Genomic DNA, 15,211 nt, shown 5'->3' on the forward strand with positions numbered 1-15,211 from the left:
ACGCTCTTCTGGGGTTTTTCGAGTTAGCTCATGCAAGAGGGATGTGAGAAATACCACTTGTTCTCCAAAAATCTCTTCTGGAACAGACTTCCTGTGTTTCCTGTACAGAAATGGTTCTGCCTGAACTAGTGTTGCAGGATGCTGACCTGTCCTGTTTTCATGCGTCTTGGTTTGGTGCACTGAAATAACTTTAATAAGCTCGTTCCTTCCATGGATAAGCTTTTAAGTGAAGTCCACTCTACCTGTGTAAAATGACGTCTTTAAATGTTTGTATTATGAAAGAAACATTTGCTATTTCTTTGCTTCCTACCATTCAGGTCTTTTAAATGTAGTTATCCTCACCATCTTACTGGATCTGGCAGTAGTTTTGAAGTTTGTTCACTGGTCAGTTCTTGAAAATAGGCTCTTCAGTGCATCTTTGGACGATGACCACCGATGACCACCATTGGCAGCATTGAAATTCCTACCAGGGAAAATGTGAAATTACATTATATGTTTTTTGCATATGCCCTTGTAGCTGGGAGTTCTGCTTGATTTCTGCTGCTCTGACCTCTTTTGATTTCAGCTCCTTCTGTGGCTTTGGTGGCTGACTACTACTTGTTTGCCTCTCAGGAAAATGGGTTGCACTATCGTAGAGTTGAATCCAGTAATTCAATCCATCTGTTATTTTTGCTCACTTCAGTACTGAATCACTTATCTCCACTATGTATCCCAGCAAGGTTAGTGCATGCAGTTCAGTATTGCATGATAGGAAACAACTTGATGAAAAAGATGCTGAAGTGAAGCAGGTTAGCTCGGGGAGTATTTCTTGGGGAGAGGAACATAAGGCATAAAGGGTGAGAAAACCAGTGTATTTCTGCCAGAATGAGCTCAGGTTACTTGCAGCAAGGAGATATGCACAGCTTTTTTGTCCTTTCCTAGAGATTTCTCAGCACTCTGTTGGATACTAGATGGCCAGTTGGAAAATCCAAAGTACTGGCAATGGGGAAAAATGTTGGATAATTGGTGATATTTTCTGGGTTTTTTTCCCCACCTCCTGTCTTATCTCGTTTGCTATTTGATGTGTATAGTGAGCTGCTTTGATGAACAGTCAAAAATTCTTGGAAGTCACAGTGGAAGTGCTTTGATTATGGCTAAGGAGGTGTATTTCTTGTGACTGTTCTGCAAGACTTCTTTCACAGGCTTGCTGGTCTCATAGATTGGTTTGTCAGGATCCATTAATTGCACCAGCTAAACATGGAAAATGTTTTACGTTTGTAGAGTTGAAGTTTGAACTAACAAAGATCCGTGCACATATTTCAGACTCACTGCCACTCATCCTGAACCATTCTTGATTTGTATGCAGTACGGGTACAGGATTTAGATAAGTGTCCACAGAAAATTTTTTGAAAGACACTTTTAATATTATTATTAAAACATAATTTGCAGCAGCATCTGAACTAGTTTTAACCAAACTGGTGGAGCTTATTAGAGTAATCTGTTAAAGACAAAATGGGGGAGAGAGGAAGCTAGGCAAATAATTCTTCAGTATAAAAAGTCTGGTACTTTAAATGCAAAGCTATGGATAAAAGCTACTAGGTTATGGAAGAGCTGCTACTATGACAAAAACTCAATCCTCCTCCCGCTTCTGTATCTGTTCTTTAGGGTACTATTACTCAGTTTAACTGGCTTCTTAAGAGAGAAATTCTTCATTGTGGAGTTTTACTGTATAATGTATCTGCTTCAGAATAACTTAGTTTATTATTCTCTCGGCTATAAAGAACTGAAAGATGAATTGCACAAATGGTTTAAGGGAGCACCACATTATTTTGGGGGCTCTTAACAAGTAATGTGGCAGGATGTGGGAAGCCTTGAATATCTTACAACTTGGAATTAATTTTCACATACATTTTCAAACCTCTTGAATGGAGTTGAAGTTAATTTGTAGTCAGGCATGACAGCTCTGTGGCTGAGGCAGCGGGATGAGAGCTGAGGAAGATTGCTGGTAGCATGCCCTTTGGCAAGCAAGTCAATCCCTCTATGCAATTTATTTCTATTACTCTGACAGTGATAATAACTCCTGGCCTTCTTCAGAGTGTTGTAGAATAACGAGGTTGTGAAATTTTCCTACTGTAGGAAACTGTAAACTTCATAGTGTAAAAATGATCAGTGTTGCCATTGATAATTTTCATGTAGTCCTTGTAAGAAGGAGCGGCGGGTGAAAGTCAAATAGAGGCATGGTTGAGATGCTGCTGCAAAATAAATTACAGTAGTGATACGGAAAAAAAAAGACTTTTCTTGCATTTGAAAGCGTAACAAAATGCTATGGCAGAAGATACTGGTAGTTTTGCCAGTGTGCATAGAAAATACCGAGGTGTTTTCAAAACCCCTCTGTGTCAGCAATGCTCATGATGTATGAGCATGCTTGTACACTCGTCCTTAAGTACGCTTACATGCTCATGCGTAAGTGTGTTAGGATCAACTCAAATTGCAAGAATTTAGGGTTACAAATGTATATGAAGTTCATTGGCATTAATAGCCTGAAATTGTAGTACACATCACTATTGGACCATTTGCTCTGTGAACATCTGATAGAGCTTTCAAGACAGCGGGGTGGGGTTAAGTTAAATGTGGTAGGCAGTTATTTTATAAATGAGAGACCTTCATAATGGCCTGTACGGAGGAGAAAAATCTCAATTAGGCAAAAAAGATACTGTCTATATGTATTCTACTGACTTGGAATATTTTAGAACTAGCGTTCGTAAGCTTTGTAGCAAACCAAACTGGAGGAAAACAAGTACTTGTGCAGGATAATAGCGTGTCAGGGCTAGTTAATAGAGCACAGTGGGGTTGCTGTGTCCTTCTGAGACTTGCTTTTGCTGAATAGTAGTGGGCTTTCAGATGCAGCTACAGTTTTGTCCGTTTTCTCCACCCATCTTGTCTTTCATCCTTTATATACGCTCAAGCAGTTCTGTGCAGTCGTGAACTTAAGAGCCCAGCACAGTGAAGCTCTTCGGAAGCTGCAGAAGACGGTATCTTGCAGAATTGAGATAACACACCCCACCAGCCGTGAATACACGGGGCAGGTAGTTGCAGCGTAACAGTTGCGCTCCACATTTCTCCCTGTGCCCTGCTTTTCAGCTTGGTTTACTAGGGCAAGAAAACACCGCCAGAAAACCCATCACTTCTAAAGGTGTGCTGCAGACAGGCACGCCCTTCGTTGGCCATCAAGTTCTCATGTAATACAAACCCCATTAAGAAAAGCTGTAACCTGGTAGATTCCAAGCAGTAATTGACTTGTCAGAACGACAAAAAGGTACCGGAACACGTAAGGAACAGTTGCAGGGAACAGATTCAGGAGCCGGTTGATAATTTGCTTTGACTATTTGTCTTTTAGCACTATTGTCAGCAAAACCAGCCTCAGTCTTGACAAGCTGTAATATTGGAAAGCGTAGTGCACGTTGCAAACCGTGGGCTGGTTGTCATACAAGATCTGAAAGCAGTAGAGGGGAATAGGCAAAGCATCTTCATTTTGTTAGGGTCTTGCTTTCTGGTTGCATGCTTTGTGTTTAAAGGAAGACTTGCTGTCGTTACGGCTTTTTATACTTTGTTAGATTGCCTCAGAAGTTAAAAAAAATCCAACAACGGTTTAGTGTGGCCTGTTTTGAAGCAGAACAGGGCAGGACTCCTCAAGGAAGGACTTGTTGATATTAAGTTTGTTGTTGGAGACTGGTATGGCTGTAGCAACAGATGTAGTTTCACTGCTGTGAAAGTTTTATGTTGTTAAGGTTTTTCCTTTTTTGGAATTTTGTACCTTATTTGCTACTGTTTCAGGGAATTAAGAATTTCATGGTAATGTGGAGAAGCTCACAGAATGGTGGTGATCCAGAAAAGACTCCCTTAAGGGGAGAGGAAAGATTTGTTATTTTAGTACGAGATACTGGCTTCAGCAAAAATTTGATGCTCAAGCAGCCTCAGTTTTCTCAGCTGTTACATATATACTGTGTGTCCCTATAGCTCGTAAGCATACATGCAGTGTATATACTTTACACTGACTGTACTGTGAGCAATTTCCAGAAGAGTAGCATGGTGAGGTTAGCCAGGTATAAGGCCAAAGAATTTTTTGGATGGTGGAAATAAAAATGGCTTGTAACACCTTTTGAAAAGTATATTTCAGGAAAAACTAAATTTATGAAAATGATAAATTTGATATTTTAAACTGGTCTGTTTGACAAAACAAAAGATGAAATGCTGCTTTTTTTCTGTGTAGTATCTGTTACATTGTCAAACTAGGGAAGATGAACTGTCTAATTATGGTTATTTATAGACTTTCCTGCAAAACCAAACTACACAAAAGCAAGGTAAGATACTCAGCTATTTGCAAGATAAATATTTTTTTTAGAAGGGGGAGGGAATATATTTACAGTATGTTTGAGATATAGCAAAATCTTCAAGTGCAGACGGTGACTTGATGAGATGCATGTTCTGTATCCGTTGTTAAACATTCTTCTTTTTCATCCTAGTTTCCACTGGCTCACTTGCTCAGCAGTATGCCCACCCTAATGCTACCCTGCATCCGCATCCTCCGCATCCTCAGCCTTCTGCCACACCAACTGGCCAGCAGCAAAGCCAACATGCTGGAAGCCACCCTGCTCCTAGCCCCGTGCAGGTAAGAGAACTCAAGGGGGGTCAATGTCTTTAAATTGTATTTAACACGCTCTACTGGAAGGTCTCGCATCAGTCTGATGCTTGACATCGATATATTGATTTCTTTGAGAGGAAAAATGGTAAGATGTAGCAGTTGCCCAAATGAACTATGTGTAGCAGATCTCTTACAGGAGTTTTCTAGATTCCCCTCTGTGTTCTGGAAGGAAGGAAGTAGAGCTATATAACTAAGTTTTCTCTGCTTGCAATGGCTAGGACTCAAAGGTGGTAGGCTCATGATGTAGCTTGTTAGATAAGCTAGCAGAAAAACTTGTGGCAGTCCCTTTTCCTTAGTAAGGACTAATATCAGAGTCCAACTGTTCATTTCTCCCTCTTCACAGGGGATGAGGCTTAGCTTGTTTCTGTGTTATGATTAAGGAAGGATCATAATTTTGTGAGAGCTTTGGTATGAGTGGAAGTATAACTGGAAATAGCAGATAAATGCTGAGAAGCGTTTGATTGTATTCCGTCAAAGACAAGCAGCTGAAAACAAAATAGGCCTCGTGATAGTGCTGCATGCCCTAGTTACCTACTGGTAATAACTTTGGGCTGCCAAGTGCAACTGTGAAATATGTCTGGCCCCACGGTTGCAGGGTCTCCTTGTTTTTACCTGTCAGTCTAGGTTCCGTTTTCCTAGCTCTTGCTCACATACCTTTCTAGTGCAAGGAGAAAGTGAACCTGGTGGAATTGAAATGAGTTTCCTCATGTGACCGTAGGTGTGGGATCCTTAGATTTGCCACTTAAAAGATTCACTATCGAGAGCAGTTTTGCAAACCTTTCTTACGCTCATTTACAGAATAAACGTGTCTCGCTTCTAGACCGTAACCTAAATGATCTTCCGTCTTTTTTTGCAGCATCATCAGCACCAGGCTGCTCAGGCACTCCACCTGGCAAACCCACAACAGCAGTCGGCAATTTACCACGCAGGTCTAGCTCCAACCCCACCTTCCATGACGCCAGGCTCCAATACGCAGTCTCCACAAAATAGTTTTCCTACAGCACAACAAACAGTCTTCACCATTCATCCCTCCCATGTTCAACCTGCATATACCAATCCGCCACACATGGCCCATGTCCCCCAGGTAAACACAGTTTAACAACCTTCAAGACTAAATGTCTTAATGCCACAAAGTTAGGACAGTCGGGCCTGCTGAAGTGATTTCCATTCTGTCACCTCTCAGCACAGACTACCTGTTGTGTTATTTAGGTTTCTGTCTGTACGTTGCCTTTAGAATTTTACAAGATATTTCGACCTCAGCTTCCAACACCCAGTACATCTACAACTGTAGTTTAATGAAGACATCTTAAGGTGGCACTGCTACTGAAAGAAATTGAGCTCTCTTCCCAGTTCCCGGCTCCCATCCTTGTCCTGCCCCACCATTCTGCTCACAGAACTGTTTGGCCATGCAGCAAACCAGACTGGGGACATGATTCAGCTGAAGTGTGCCTCCCCTACCCCCATTTTAGGCTATTTCTCAGTCAAATCAGTTCACTACTCAGGTTCACTGCATGATCACAGGAAGAGCTGGCATACAGAAAGGTTGGAGGTGAGAGCTGAGTGGAGGAAGGCTGAATTGCTGCTTTTGGTGGCAGTTCTAGGCTCTGCATTGTAGTCAAGTTTATCCAAGTACATCCAATAAAGGATATTACACAGGATTACTAGGGAGTGGCAAAATGCTGCGATGGGAGATAGGTGAGATTCAGTTCAGATGACTGCAAGACAATCCTTGCTGAAAGAAAACCACGTGTGCGTGTGTGTGTGTGTGTGTATATGTGTCTGTGTGGTGTTCTAAATGAACTGCTTATGCAGGAGATCCCCGATGATTGTTGGGCAACTTAACAACAGTCCTTGCTTCAGGATCAGAAACCCATTTAACTGCTCTCTTGTGGTCAGCTCACTGAAGAAAGGATTTTGGGAAGGGAAGCACACGATTGATTAATGGAGAGCTCTGCGTAAAGCAGCGTTAGAAAGATTTTCTGATGTTTACTAAATCTCATGGATTTAGTGTGCTTTGTCAAGGAACGGACAATTAATCAGTAATTTGCCTGCACAATTTCTTCTGCAGACCAAGTACTTGGTGTCTGGCTTACGCCTTCTCATACAGGTTAACAGTACTTGGCATATCATGACTAACTGTCATTAGGGAGGTTAGTCTGATAGGTGTCCGGTCCCTTGCAGAATTCTGATAAAATCTTTGCTTTGGTCCCTGGGACAGTCAGTTAAGCCAATGATTGAATAGTTATTTAGAAACTGTTTTACTGATGTTGAGTTTTTAGCTTTTTTAATTCTGTTAGGCTTTTTAATTTCTCTGCTTTTGTACTGTGGGAGGATAAGGAGAAGATGTCCGAACTTGACTACTGCTGTGGCATCTTGCCATGTCCTCCCAGGCTCTGGCTTCTGCCAGAAGCAAGACCCTTGCTCCGCTCTGGTGTGATAGCACTGGTGTGAATGCCTAGGTTGTTAGAGCTTCTCGAGTGCCTTGCGTGCGACCCTGCGGAAGGGTCTTGCTGCAAGCTCCTGGGTTAGCGGCCTGTTCAATGCCGTGCCTTGAAACACAAAACATGTTTGTTTCAAGGTCAGCTTAAAGGTAAAACTGGACGTGAGCTGTTCTGTACACGTCACGGCCGGGCCCGTGCCTGCGCTGTGGGATGCGACCATTGCCTTCCTTTCTGTGTGCCAAGCACTTAATAAGCAAACCTTGCTAAAGCAGTTCAAATGTAACTTAGTCAGAACTGACTGCTCAGTCAGGATTTTTTAGCAATCACAGGCAAAGCCTGCCTTACCCTTGATTTTTGACTTACGCAGTCTCTTCTGCTGTCATTTTTTTAGGATGAAAACCACAATCTATAATCCATGATATTTATACCAAACTAACTGACTTTTCAAAATGAAGTAGTTCCCTCAGCACTCTCTAATGAAGGAATAACTACAGTTCTGTAAGAAATTTTAAACACATGTAATTATTCCATGGCGGGGAAACTAGTCACTGGATGTAAGAGTTTCTTAGCAGCCTCGTTTCCAACTTCTGAACACAATTCTGAAATGCCATGTCGTAGGAGTTTCAGTTAGGCTAACACGGGGGATCAGCTGAATTTCCCTTTAGATTATCACATGAACCTTGAGCTGTTAGATATCTCACTTGAGAAACAGTACTTCAAAGTTCATTACAGAGTCCTGTCAGCTGCCAATTTGCAAAGCATTTGAGCCACAGCAGAAAATTTTTATCCCGTGTGTGTATTGAGTACAGCTGCTATATGAATAGCTGCTTTATAGTGATGGCTGCTATAATAGCATGTTTGTCAAAGTAAAAATGGTGCTGATCCTGAAAGGTATTTCTGTTTCACGGCCTTATCTTCTAAGCCTTTTTTAGAGCAAGAGTGAGATTTGAATTGCAGTTCCTGCCTTTAAAGGCTTCTTGAGTGCTACTAATACAGTGCAAGTCTGATAAAGAGTTTGAGGAACGTCTGTGATGAGTCAAGTAACCCTTTTGTCTTTAAGAAATAAAATTGTAGCCACTACCTGCTATCTGTCTTTACTGGCATGTGAAACTTGGGAGGCTGCAGTTACTGCACCGGAGTGCTCTGTTAATGGGATATGGTAGAAGGACAAAGCAAACCTTAGATACAAATGCTTTTTTTTTCCCCCCCCCCCAAGAGAGACCCACTGAGAGCTCCAAGACTTCCTTAATGTTTTGTGCTTTTAAGAAACTAGTGTTTACTAGCATTTTGAACGAAAACATTGATGACCTCTAGAGTCATTAACTGTTCTGAAGCCAACTGACAAGTTACTGAACTTGTTTGCCAGAAGGTGATCAGCCATCGTAAAGATAAATCTCCTTTTTCCGTTGAGACTTAACTATGATTGCTTAGATTACACAAGGACCTGAACTGTGATGAGCTTAACTGGAAACAGAACAAAGCTGACCTAACAGCATAAAGGGATGAAATCACTCATCTTAGAATGACCGCTTCGATGAACGATAACGTGGGCACAGGTCACTGGAGAGGGTGGTTTCCAGGGCAGGGAGCCGCGGGAGAACGTGGGGTTGTGTAACGAGCAGCTGAGGAGGGGGAGCCAGACTCCCAGCGCCTGTGAAGTTCCTATCTGTACCCGGTGCGTTCTCTACGTAGGAAGTGCTTTGATCTAAGTTACTAACAGAAATGTTTTGAAGATTTGTTGCCGTGTTCTTTTTTTTTGGGTTTTTTTTTTTTGGTTTTTTGTTTTTAAATATTCCACCACTGTTTAACACTGGCAGTTTTTCCCAGCGCTCGCTGTCCAAATGGCTAAAATTGAGAATGTGAGTCAGAGCCAGCAGTAAGGATTTGGGCCCTTTTTCTTTTTTTTCTTCTTTTCTTTTTTTTTAAGTTACTATTTTTGTGTTAAGGTCTCTGACTTAATCCCTATAGCTAATCTAGTTAAAATGGAGTAAATCTCTGGATTTACTGGTACAGCCGGAGAAATCTTGATAGTCATGTGGCCAGGAGTGATGCCTCCTTGTGACCATTATACTAAAGAGCTCTTTGTTTCAGGCTCATGTACAGTCAGGAATGGTTCCTTCTCACCCAACTGCCCATGCTCCAATGATGCTAATGACGACACAGCCACCTGGTGGTCCCCAAGCCGCCATCGCTCAAAGTGCACTACAGCCCATTCCAGTCTCGACAACAACACATTTCCCCTATATGACGCACCCTTCAGGTGAGGAGTGTGTGCCCGGGAGACCTGCACCTTAACTGAGCCAGGTCGTAGCGGTGAGGAGAACTGTAATGAACCAGAGTTGGGGAAAAAGAACAACAAAAGAAAAACCAAACCCAAAAACCTTAAGATGTCCTTGTAGAGCGGCAGGCTGAAGGCAGACTGTTTCTGCGTTTAGCATTTACACTTTGCCAGCCCGAATGCGAGCCTAGATAAGCGTACGAGATTTAGCTAATTTAGCAAAGACTTTGCTTCTCTCTCGCTGAAGTAGAGAAACGGATAACTGCAGGCACTGGCACTGCGGGACTGTGTTCTTCCAGGGTTTGCCGTGGTTTTGCCGTGGGGGATGGACTGTCTGTGTAGCCTGTTTATAATGATCTGGGGGTTTATTAAATTTAAAGTGATCGCTGGTGAGGATAGGAGTGAAAATGGTGCTAGGGGGTAGGGCTGTTAGACTTCTAATGACTGAAGTAAAGTGACAGCTGAAGTCTAATCTTTAATTCAGAGTAACGTTCTGCAGCTTTACTTTTGGAGAAAAGTAGGTGCTGTATGACTTCTTTCTGCTTTAAATTTAACTTTACCTAGGTTTCTTTATTGTTACTCGTTTCCAAACAGCCTCTAAACTTTGGTAGTGACCTAGATACCTGATTTTGTTTCTTGGGGAATGTGTGAACAGAACAAGGCTGCTTTCTAAGGGTTTGGTAGGGAAAAAAAACAAACATCCAAAGGACATCTTGATATGCAGGGTTTTGTTTTGTTCATTTAAAAAAAAAAAAAAATTAAAAAAAAGGCAAAAAAAAAAAGAAAGAGAAAAAGAAAAAGAAGTTCAGCTCAGTAGTTGTCCTGTGACCACTTTACTAGCAAACTGTTGTGTGGCTTGCCAATTTATTATTTACATTTGAACTTTTTTTTTACAGTACAAGCCCACCACCAACAGCAGTTGTAAGGCTCATCTGGAATAACTGAAAGGCTGGATACCTTTTGTAGGCCAAATACCCTCCTTCTACTGCTTCTGCCAACTGGAAGCACAGAAAACTAGAATTTCATTTTATTTTGTTTAAAAAAAAAAAAATTGATTTCTTGTAACATCCACTAGGAATGCTAACAGTTCATCTTGCAGTGGGAGAGATTCGGACTGAGTAGAGGCATTTAGGAACTTGTGGGCTATTCCATAATTCCATGCACTGTATCTGAGTCCTGCAAGTGCCCCAACTCTGCTTGCTGAAAACTGGAAGTTATTTATTTTTTAATGACCCTTCAAAGTTATGAACTCATCAGCTAGCAAAAGAAGTAACAAGAGTGATTCTTGCTGCTATTATCACTAAAAATCAAGACTTGGAGATCCCTTTTACTTCTAACTAAACTTGAAACAGGTTCAGTAAAAAAAAAAAAAATTCTAATCGTCAAACTGATGAATTATTATTTATAAATCACGTTTGATGAGATAATCACTATCGTGAGACAGTGATGTAACTTTTAAGTTAAGAAAACTTTTACTTTGTAGATAATATAAAATAAAAACTTAAAAAAAAAATTAAAAAATAAAAAAAGTTTTAAAAACTGACCCACTTGGCGTTTGTGTCTTGCTTTACCAGTATCTGACTTTATCCAGCTTTTGATGCAAATTGGAGTGAATGTTGGGTTTAGCAGCAGGTAAGCTTTGCCGTGGGGTTGCGTCGTCTGCTGCTGCCGTGTTGTGTGCGTGCCCCCCCCCCGCCCCGAAACCGAATCGCTTGTGTTTGACTTGCAGGGCCATCGCAAACGCAACGTCAAAAGGTTGCAAGATCAGAAGCTCGGTACAGGTTGTAAACACTTTTCCTTGTGTTCAGGTCTGTTCCCTAAAGCCTCAGCCTTACACCCTGTTCTGGCCGGTGCCGCAGAAGGCGTCGCAGCTGGGGCTTGAGGCTCAAGGAGATAAAACTCCGTGAGACGCGGTGGTGCTGCTGGAGAAGGAAAGGAAGAAACGGGGGTAAGCATTAAAGGACTGGTAAAAAGATGGAGAATGGGATAGGAGAAAGGGTAGGACTATCGCCTGCGTCAGGAACACGCTGCGGTCTTCCTAGCCCTCCTGTACGGGCATCCTATGGCGGCTGACCAAAAGGCGATGCTGGTTGAACTGGTGTAAGCTGCCCTTCAGAGCCAGGACAAGCAAGCTGCCGTGTGTGCAACCTTCCGCGGGCAGCGGTTCCGTCCCGTTGTGGCTTGGTGAAAAGCAGGGGAACGCAAATCCTGCCGCAGCTCCTCTCTTAATCCTCCCAGGTCAGCGGTGCAGTAAAAGGGAATGAATCCACGTTCAGGTGGGCAGCAGGGGGCACGCGACTGTCGCGGCGAGCGAGGGTGGCTTGGGGCAGGGCTCCTCGAATGAGTCTGCTGAGAAGGAAGGGCTCGTCCCACGGGCCAGGGGCTCGCTTTTCATTTCTAAGGGAGGGTTTCTCTCTTTTTAGCAGCCGTTAACTCAGTATCTGCTAAAATAGCACCCAGGCACCCAGAGAGAATCAGCCTAAAGACTACAAGTGAGAAACAAGTTCTAAAAACAGTTTATTAGGAGGAGGATTTTTTTTTTTTTTTTAATATTATGGTAAAATTGCATTATTCAAGAATAAGTTACTTGTACAGTACATACAGAAACAATACATAGAAAAACCTACTATACAAGAAGAACTCTTCTGTGCAGGTGAAAAGTAGAATTTTTCAGATAATAACTCTTTTCAGCCAACAAACTGTTGGCTTTAATCATCCTGTTAAGGGCTGAGTTAGAGAACGCGCAGTCGCCTCCCCCACCTCTGGTAGCTGCTGGTGAAGGTCGGGTCTGTTTGCATCAAACAAGCTTAAGTGGAAATTTGGAAATACTCAAACCTGGTAGTCGAGGTTTTGAGGCTTTATACGTGTGTTAGAGTAAAACTGCGCTGGCTGGATGACAGCAGTGCTCGGCGGGCCAGAGACTGTAAGAAATGAGAAGCTTTGGCCTCACCCTGGACCTCTTCTCCTAGAAGTTTTGCCCCAGAAGAGTTTTGATGCAAAAACCATTGGTGAGGCAACGCGGGGTGTCGGTGTTTGGCAACCTGCTCCGGATTGCTGGTGCCGTTCCTCGGGGCTGGGATGCGGGAGGGAGGGAGAGATTCAATAATGCTTCATGTCATGAACTTCTTCAGAACCTGTCATCCGTAAAGACACGCAAACACCACCGCTAGGGAGGGTCTGTCAGCAACTGGCGAGTGGTTTCCAAAGCATGAGATGGAGAGGAGGGGGAGGCGTCCTGGCTGGCCCCAAGTCTTGGGTTACGCCCAAAGCCAGGTCCCTGCTGTCTGAGAGAGCAAAGGCATTGCCTGCTTTGTGTCTTTATTGTCAAAAAAAGAGCTGTCCTGAGTAGCTGGGTCTAATGGGGCTTCCCTCCCTAATGGCCCTCTTCTCGGGGGGGGGGGCTGCACGAGTGGTCGGTGGGCACCGAGAGTTGCTGCTGGTGGGGTTGTGGCTTTGTTAAGTTGGATCCAAACTCACATTGCACTTGCACATCTCCAGGACCAAGGCACAAGCCGAGTCCTCTGCGGTCGCATCCAACTTTATTTCAACTCTAGGAAATGCTCTTTCTCCTCCGTGGGAGCCCAGGAGGCGCCTGTCCCTGTGGGGGCTCTTCCCATGGCTTCCCCCTTCTCCCAAAACTTGATGCTGATCCTTCATAGAGGCTGATAAAAGCCCACGTGGGCTGGGGAGCTAAACCTGCTACGTCCTCGGTTCTTTCCCCAAGTTTAGAATATAAACATTCCCTCAGGTTGCTTGTATTCCCTGTAATGGAATGGCGTGATGCTCTCTGCCCGCTGCCGTGATAAGGAGTACCGGTAGGGGCTGGATTAGTGCGTGCTGGCAGGAGCGGAGGTAGGGCTGTGTGTCAGGCTCCAACCCGTGTCGCAAGCCGGATGCTTTCTAGGAGAAACGGGATTTCCAACTCGGCCCTCCAGGAGCTGGGGAAATAGCCCCCAAAACCCCACCCCTGGGGTCCCAGTGCCGTTGGGGTCGGGACCACAGCGGGCCCACGCTGCGGCAGAACAGAGGACGGAGGTGGGGAGATGGTGGGGCTGGGTGGCTGGGCAGCCCTTGGCTGCGGGGTTTGAGATGGGAATAACTATTAAAGAATCCGAGCGACTTTCCCACCGCTCGCCAGCGGGGAGAACGGGAGTTCGCATCCACCGGAGTTTGTTTGCGCGGGGGAAGCGGCTGACGGGGCAGTAATGAAGTCCACAGATATTTTGCTCATCAAGCACAGCAATTTCCATTTAAACGATGGAGAACCCCCTTGCAATTAAACTGCAGGTTAAAAATACCACACAGGCGCGCACGTTTAGTTGTTGGCGCTCGCCCAATAAGCCCTGGCGTGCCAAAACAACCCATCCCAGCAGCGGCAGCCTCTGATTTCTCTGGCAAGGGCTGCGCCGGCTGTGAATTGCAATCCCTTTTCCCAGCCCGTTCTTTCTTGCAGATGCTCGGAGCGTAGGGTGATTTGGGTTGAGACCACCTCGTCTTTTGGGGAAAGACCCCTTGGAATGTGGCTGCCTGGAGCTCAACAGAGCTAAAAAAAAAAAATAAAAAAATATCACCTCTTTGACCCTTAGCAAGGTGTAGCATGTGCAAGTGTTTTCCAAGGCGTGAACGCTCCGGGAACTACGCACCGAGCAAGCGGAGGAGCCAACAACTTGTGCTGTGCTTCCTCCCCGTCCCTCCTTCATCCCTATAAATCCAAGAGCATGGGGAATTATTTATTAGCAATGAAGGGAGCTGACTTGCCTGGCACAAGCCAGCCCCGGCTATATGCTCCTGCCCTTCGGTGCAGCCTTTGTGCCGGTCCAGGGAGGAAAATGGGATGCGGATACGGCTGAGAAGCTCCAGCCAAGGAGGACAGGGCTGCCTTTGTTTCTCCAGCAGCCCGGCCGGGTTTGGCAGTGCCGGAGGTGTGACCGGCCAGTGCTGTTTGCTCTTAATGCTCTGGTTTCAGGAGCAAGCGTGTGATGGTGTGTGCTGAGCGCCGGGAACCGCTGATCCCCGCTGAAGCACCGGATTGCTCCCCGTGCGCCCGTTTTCAAGTTGTTTTAAATAAGGGGGGGGCGGGGGCGGGAAAGGTCTCGCCTGCTCTGGATGTACAGACAGCTCGGGAGAGGGCTGGGGCAAGGGATGAGGAAGCATAAAATGCAAAGCCGAAGTGGTTTCTCAAGTTGATGGTGTCCAGTTTCTCCCAGCCCTCATCCTTTGACTACTGCTTATAAAACCAGGTTGCCTGTCATGGCCAGCCCCTGGCCCGCGTTTGGCCCCGGCTGTTTTGGCGCTGCCTGGTCCTGGCCCCTGCCTGGGCTACATCTGCCCAGCACATCAGCGCCGTGATCTTGCCCTTTGATTCCCGCCCTTGAGCAGAGCTTGGCTCCTCGGGCTTTGCCACCCGGGCTCACCACGCGTTGGCTTCAGGGCAAAAACCTAGAGGCTGGATTTTTTTTTATTTTTTGCAAAACTCCCTGACTCAGCCCCACGCGGCTTTTTTGTTTGTTTGCTTGCAAATTAATTCCTAAATGTTAACGCTCCTGAGGGCTCCCGCCTCAAGCAAAAAAAAAAAAGTTGAAACAAAAAGGCTTTCCTGTAAGGCAATTTCAAGGCAAGTTTTGCACCCGAAATCCCGGGGAGCGCCACGCGGGCTGCGCTGAGAAATCTGGAAGTTGAATGCTGCGAACATCCCCTCCCGCGTGTCGCAACAGCTCCAGCCCTTCCTTATTCTTAAAATAACGGCAGCTTCTAAGAAGCGGTTCCTCTCTCAGCGCGGCCGCGCCAGCTGCCCCAGGTAAAGCGGCACCG

At 44.8% G+C, this 15,211-nt stretch overlaps 2 protein-coding genes across 9 annotated transcripts in view; one reads left to right on the forward strand and one right to left on the reverse strand.

The window, feature by feature from the left end:
- ATXN2 (ataxin 2) overlaps positions 1-10,451 on the forward strand; it is a 45,108-nt gene extending 34,657 nt beyond the window's left edge. For 6 of the 8 annotated variants that reach the window (XM_035890498.1, XM_035890500.1, XM_035890502.1 and 3 more), the window contains 3 exons: positions 4,503-4,648; positions 5,538-5,765; positions 9,214-10,094. In XM_035890498.1, coding sequence (XP_035746391.1) covers positions 4,503-4,648; positions 5,538-5,765; positions 9,214-9,417 — 578 coding nt within the window. In that variant the 3' untranslated portion in view covers positions 9,418-10,094. Of the gene's footprint in view, positions 1-4,502; positions 4,649-5,537; positions 5,766-9,213; positions 10,095-10,296 lie in introns of those variants that run through there. The other 2 variants (XM_035890499.1, XM_035890501.1) reach the window with 1 other exon arrangement.
- Positions 10,452-13,188: 2,737 nt separating this feature from the next.
- Positions 13,189-15,211, reverse strand: part of SH2B3 (SH2B adaptor protein 3) — a 26,194-nt gene continuing 24,171 nt past the window's right edge. Inside the window, 1 exon segment of the mRNA XM_035890467.1 lies at positions 13,189-13,943. The gene's annotated coding sequence lies outside the window, so the exon portion shown is untranslated.

The sequence above is a fragment of the Egretta garzetta genome, unplaced genomic scaffold, assembly GCF_000687185.1.
Source record: "Egretta garzetta isolate BGI_Z169 unplaced genomic scaffold, ASM68718v1 scaffold343, whole genome shotgun sequence".
Taxonomy (NCBI): domain Eukaryota; kingdom Metazoa; phylum Chordata; class Aves; order Pelecaniformes; family Ardeidae; genus Egretta; species Egretta garzetta.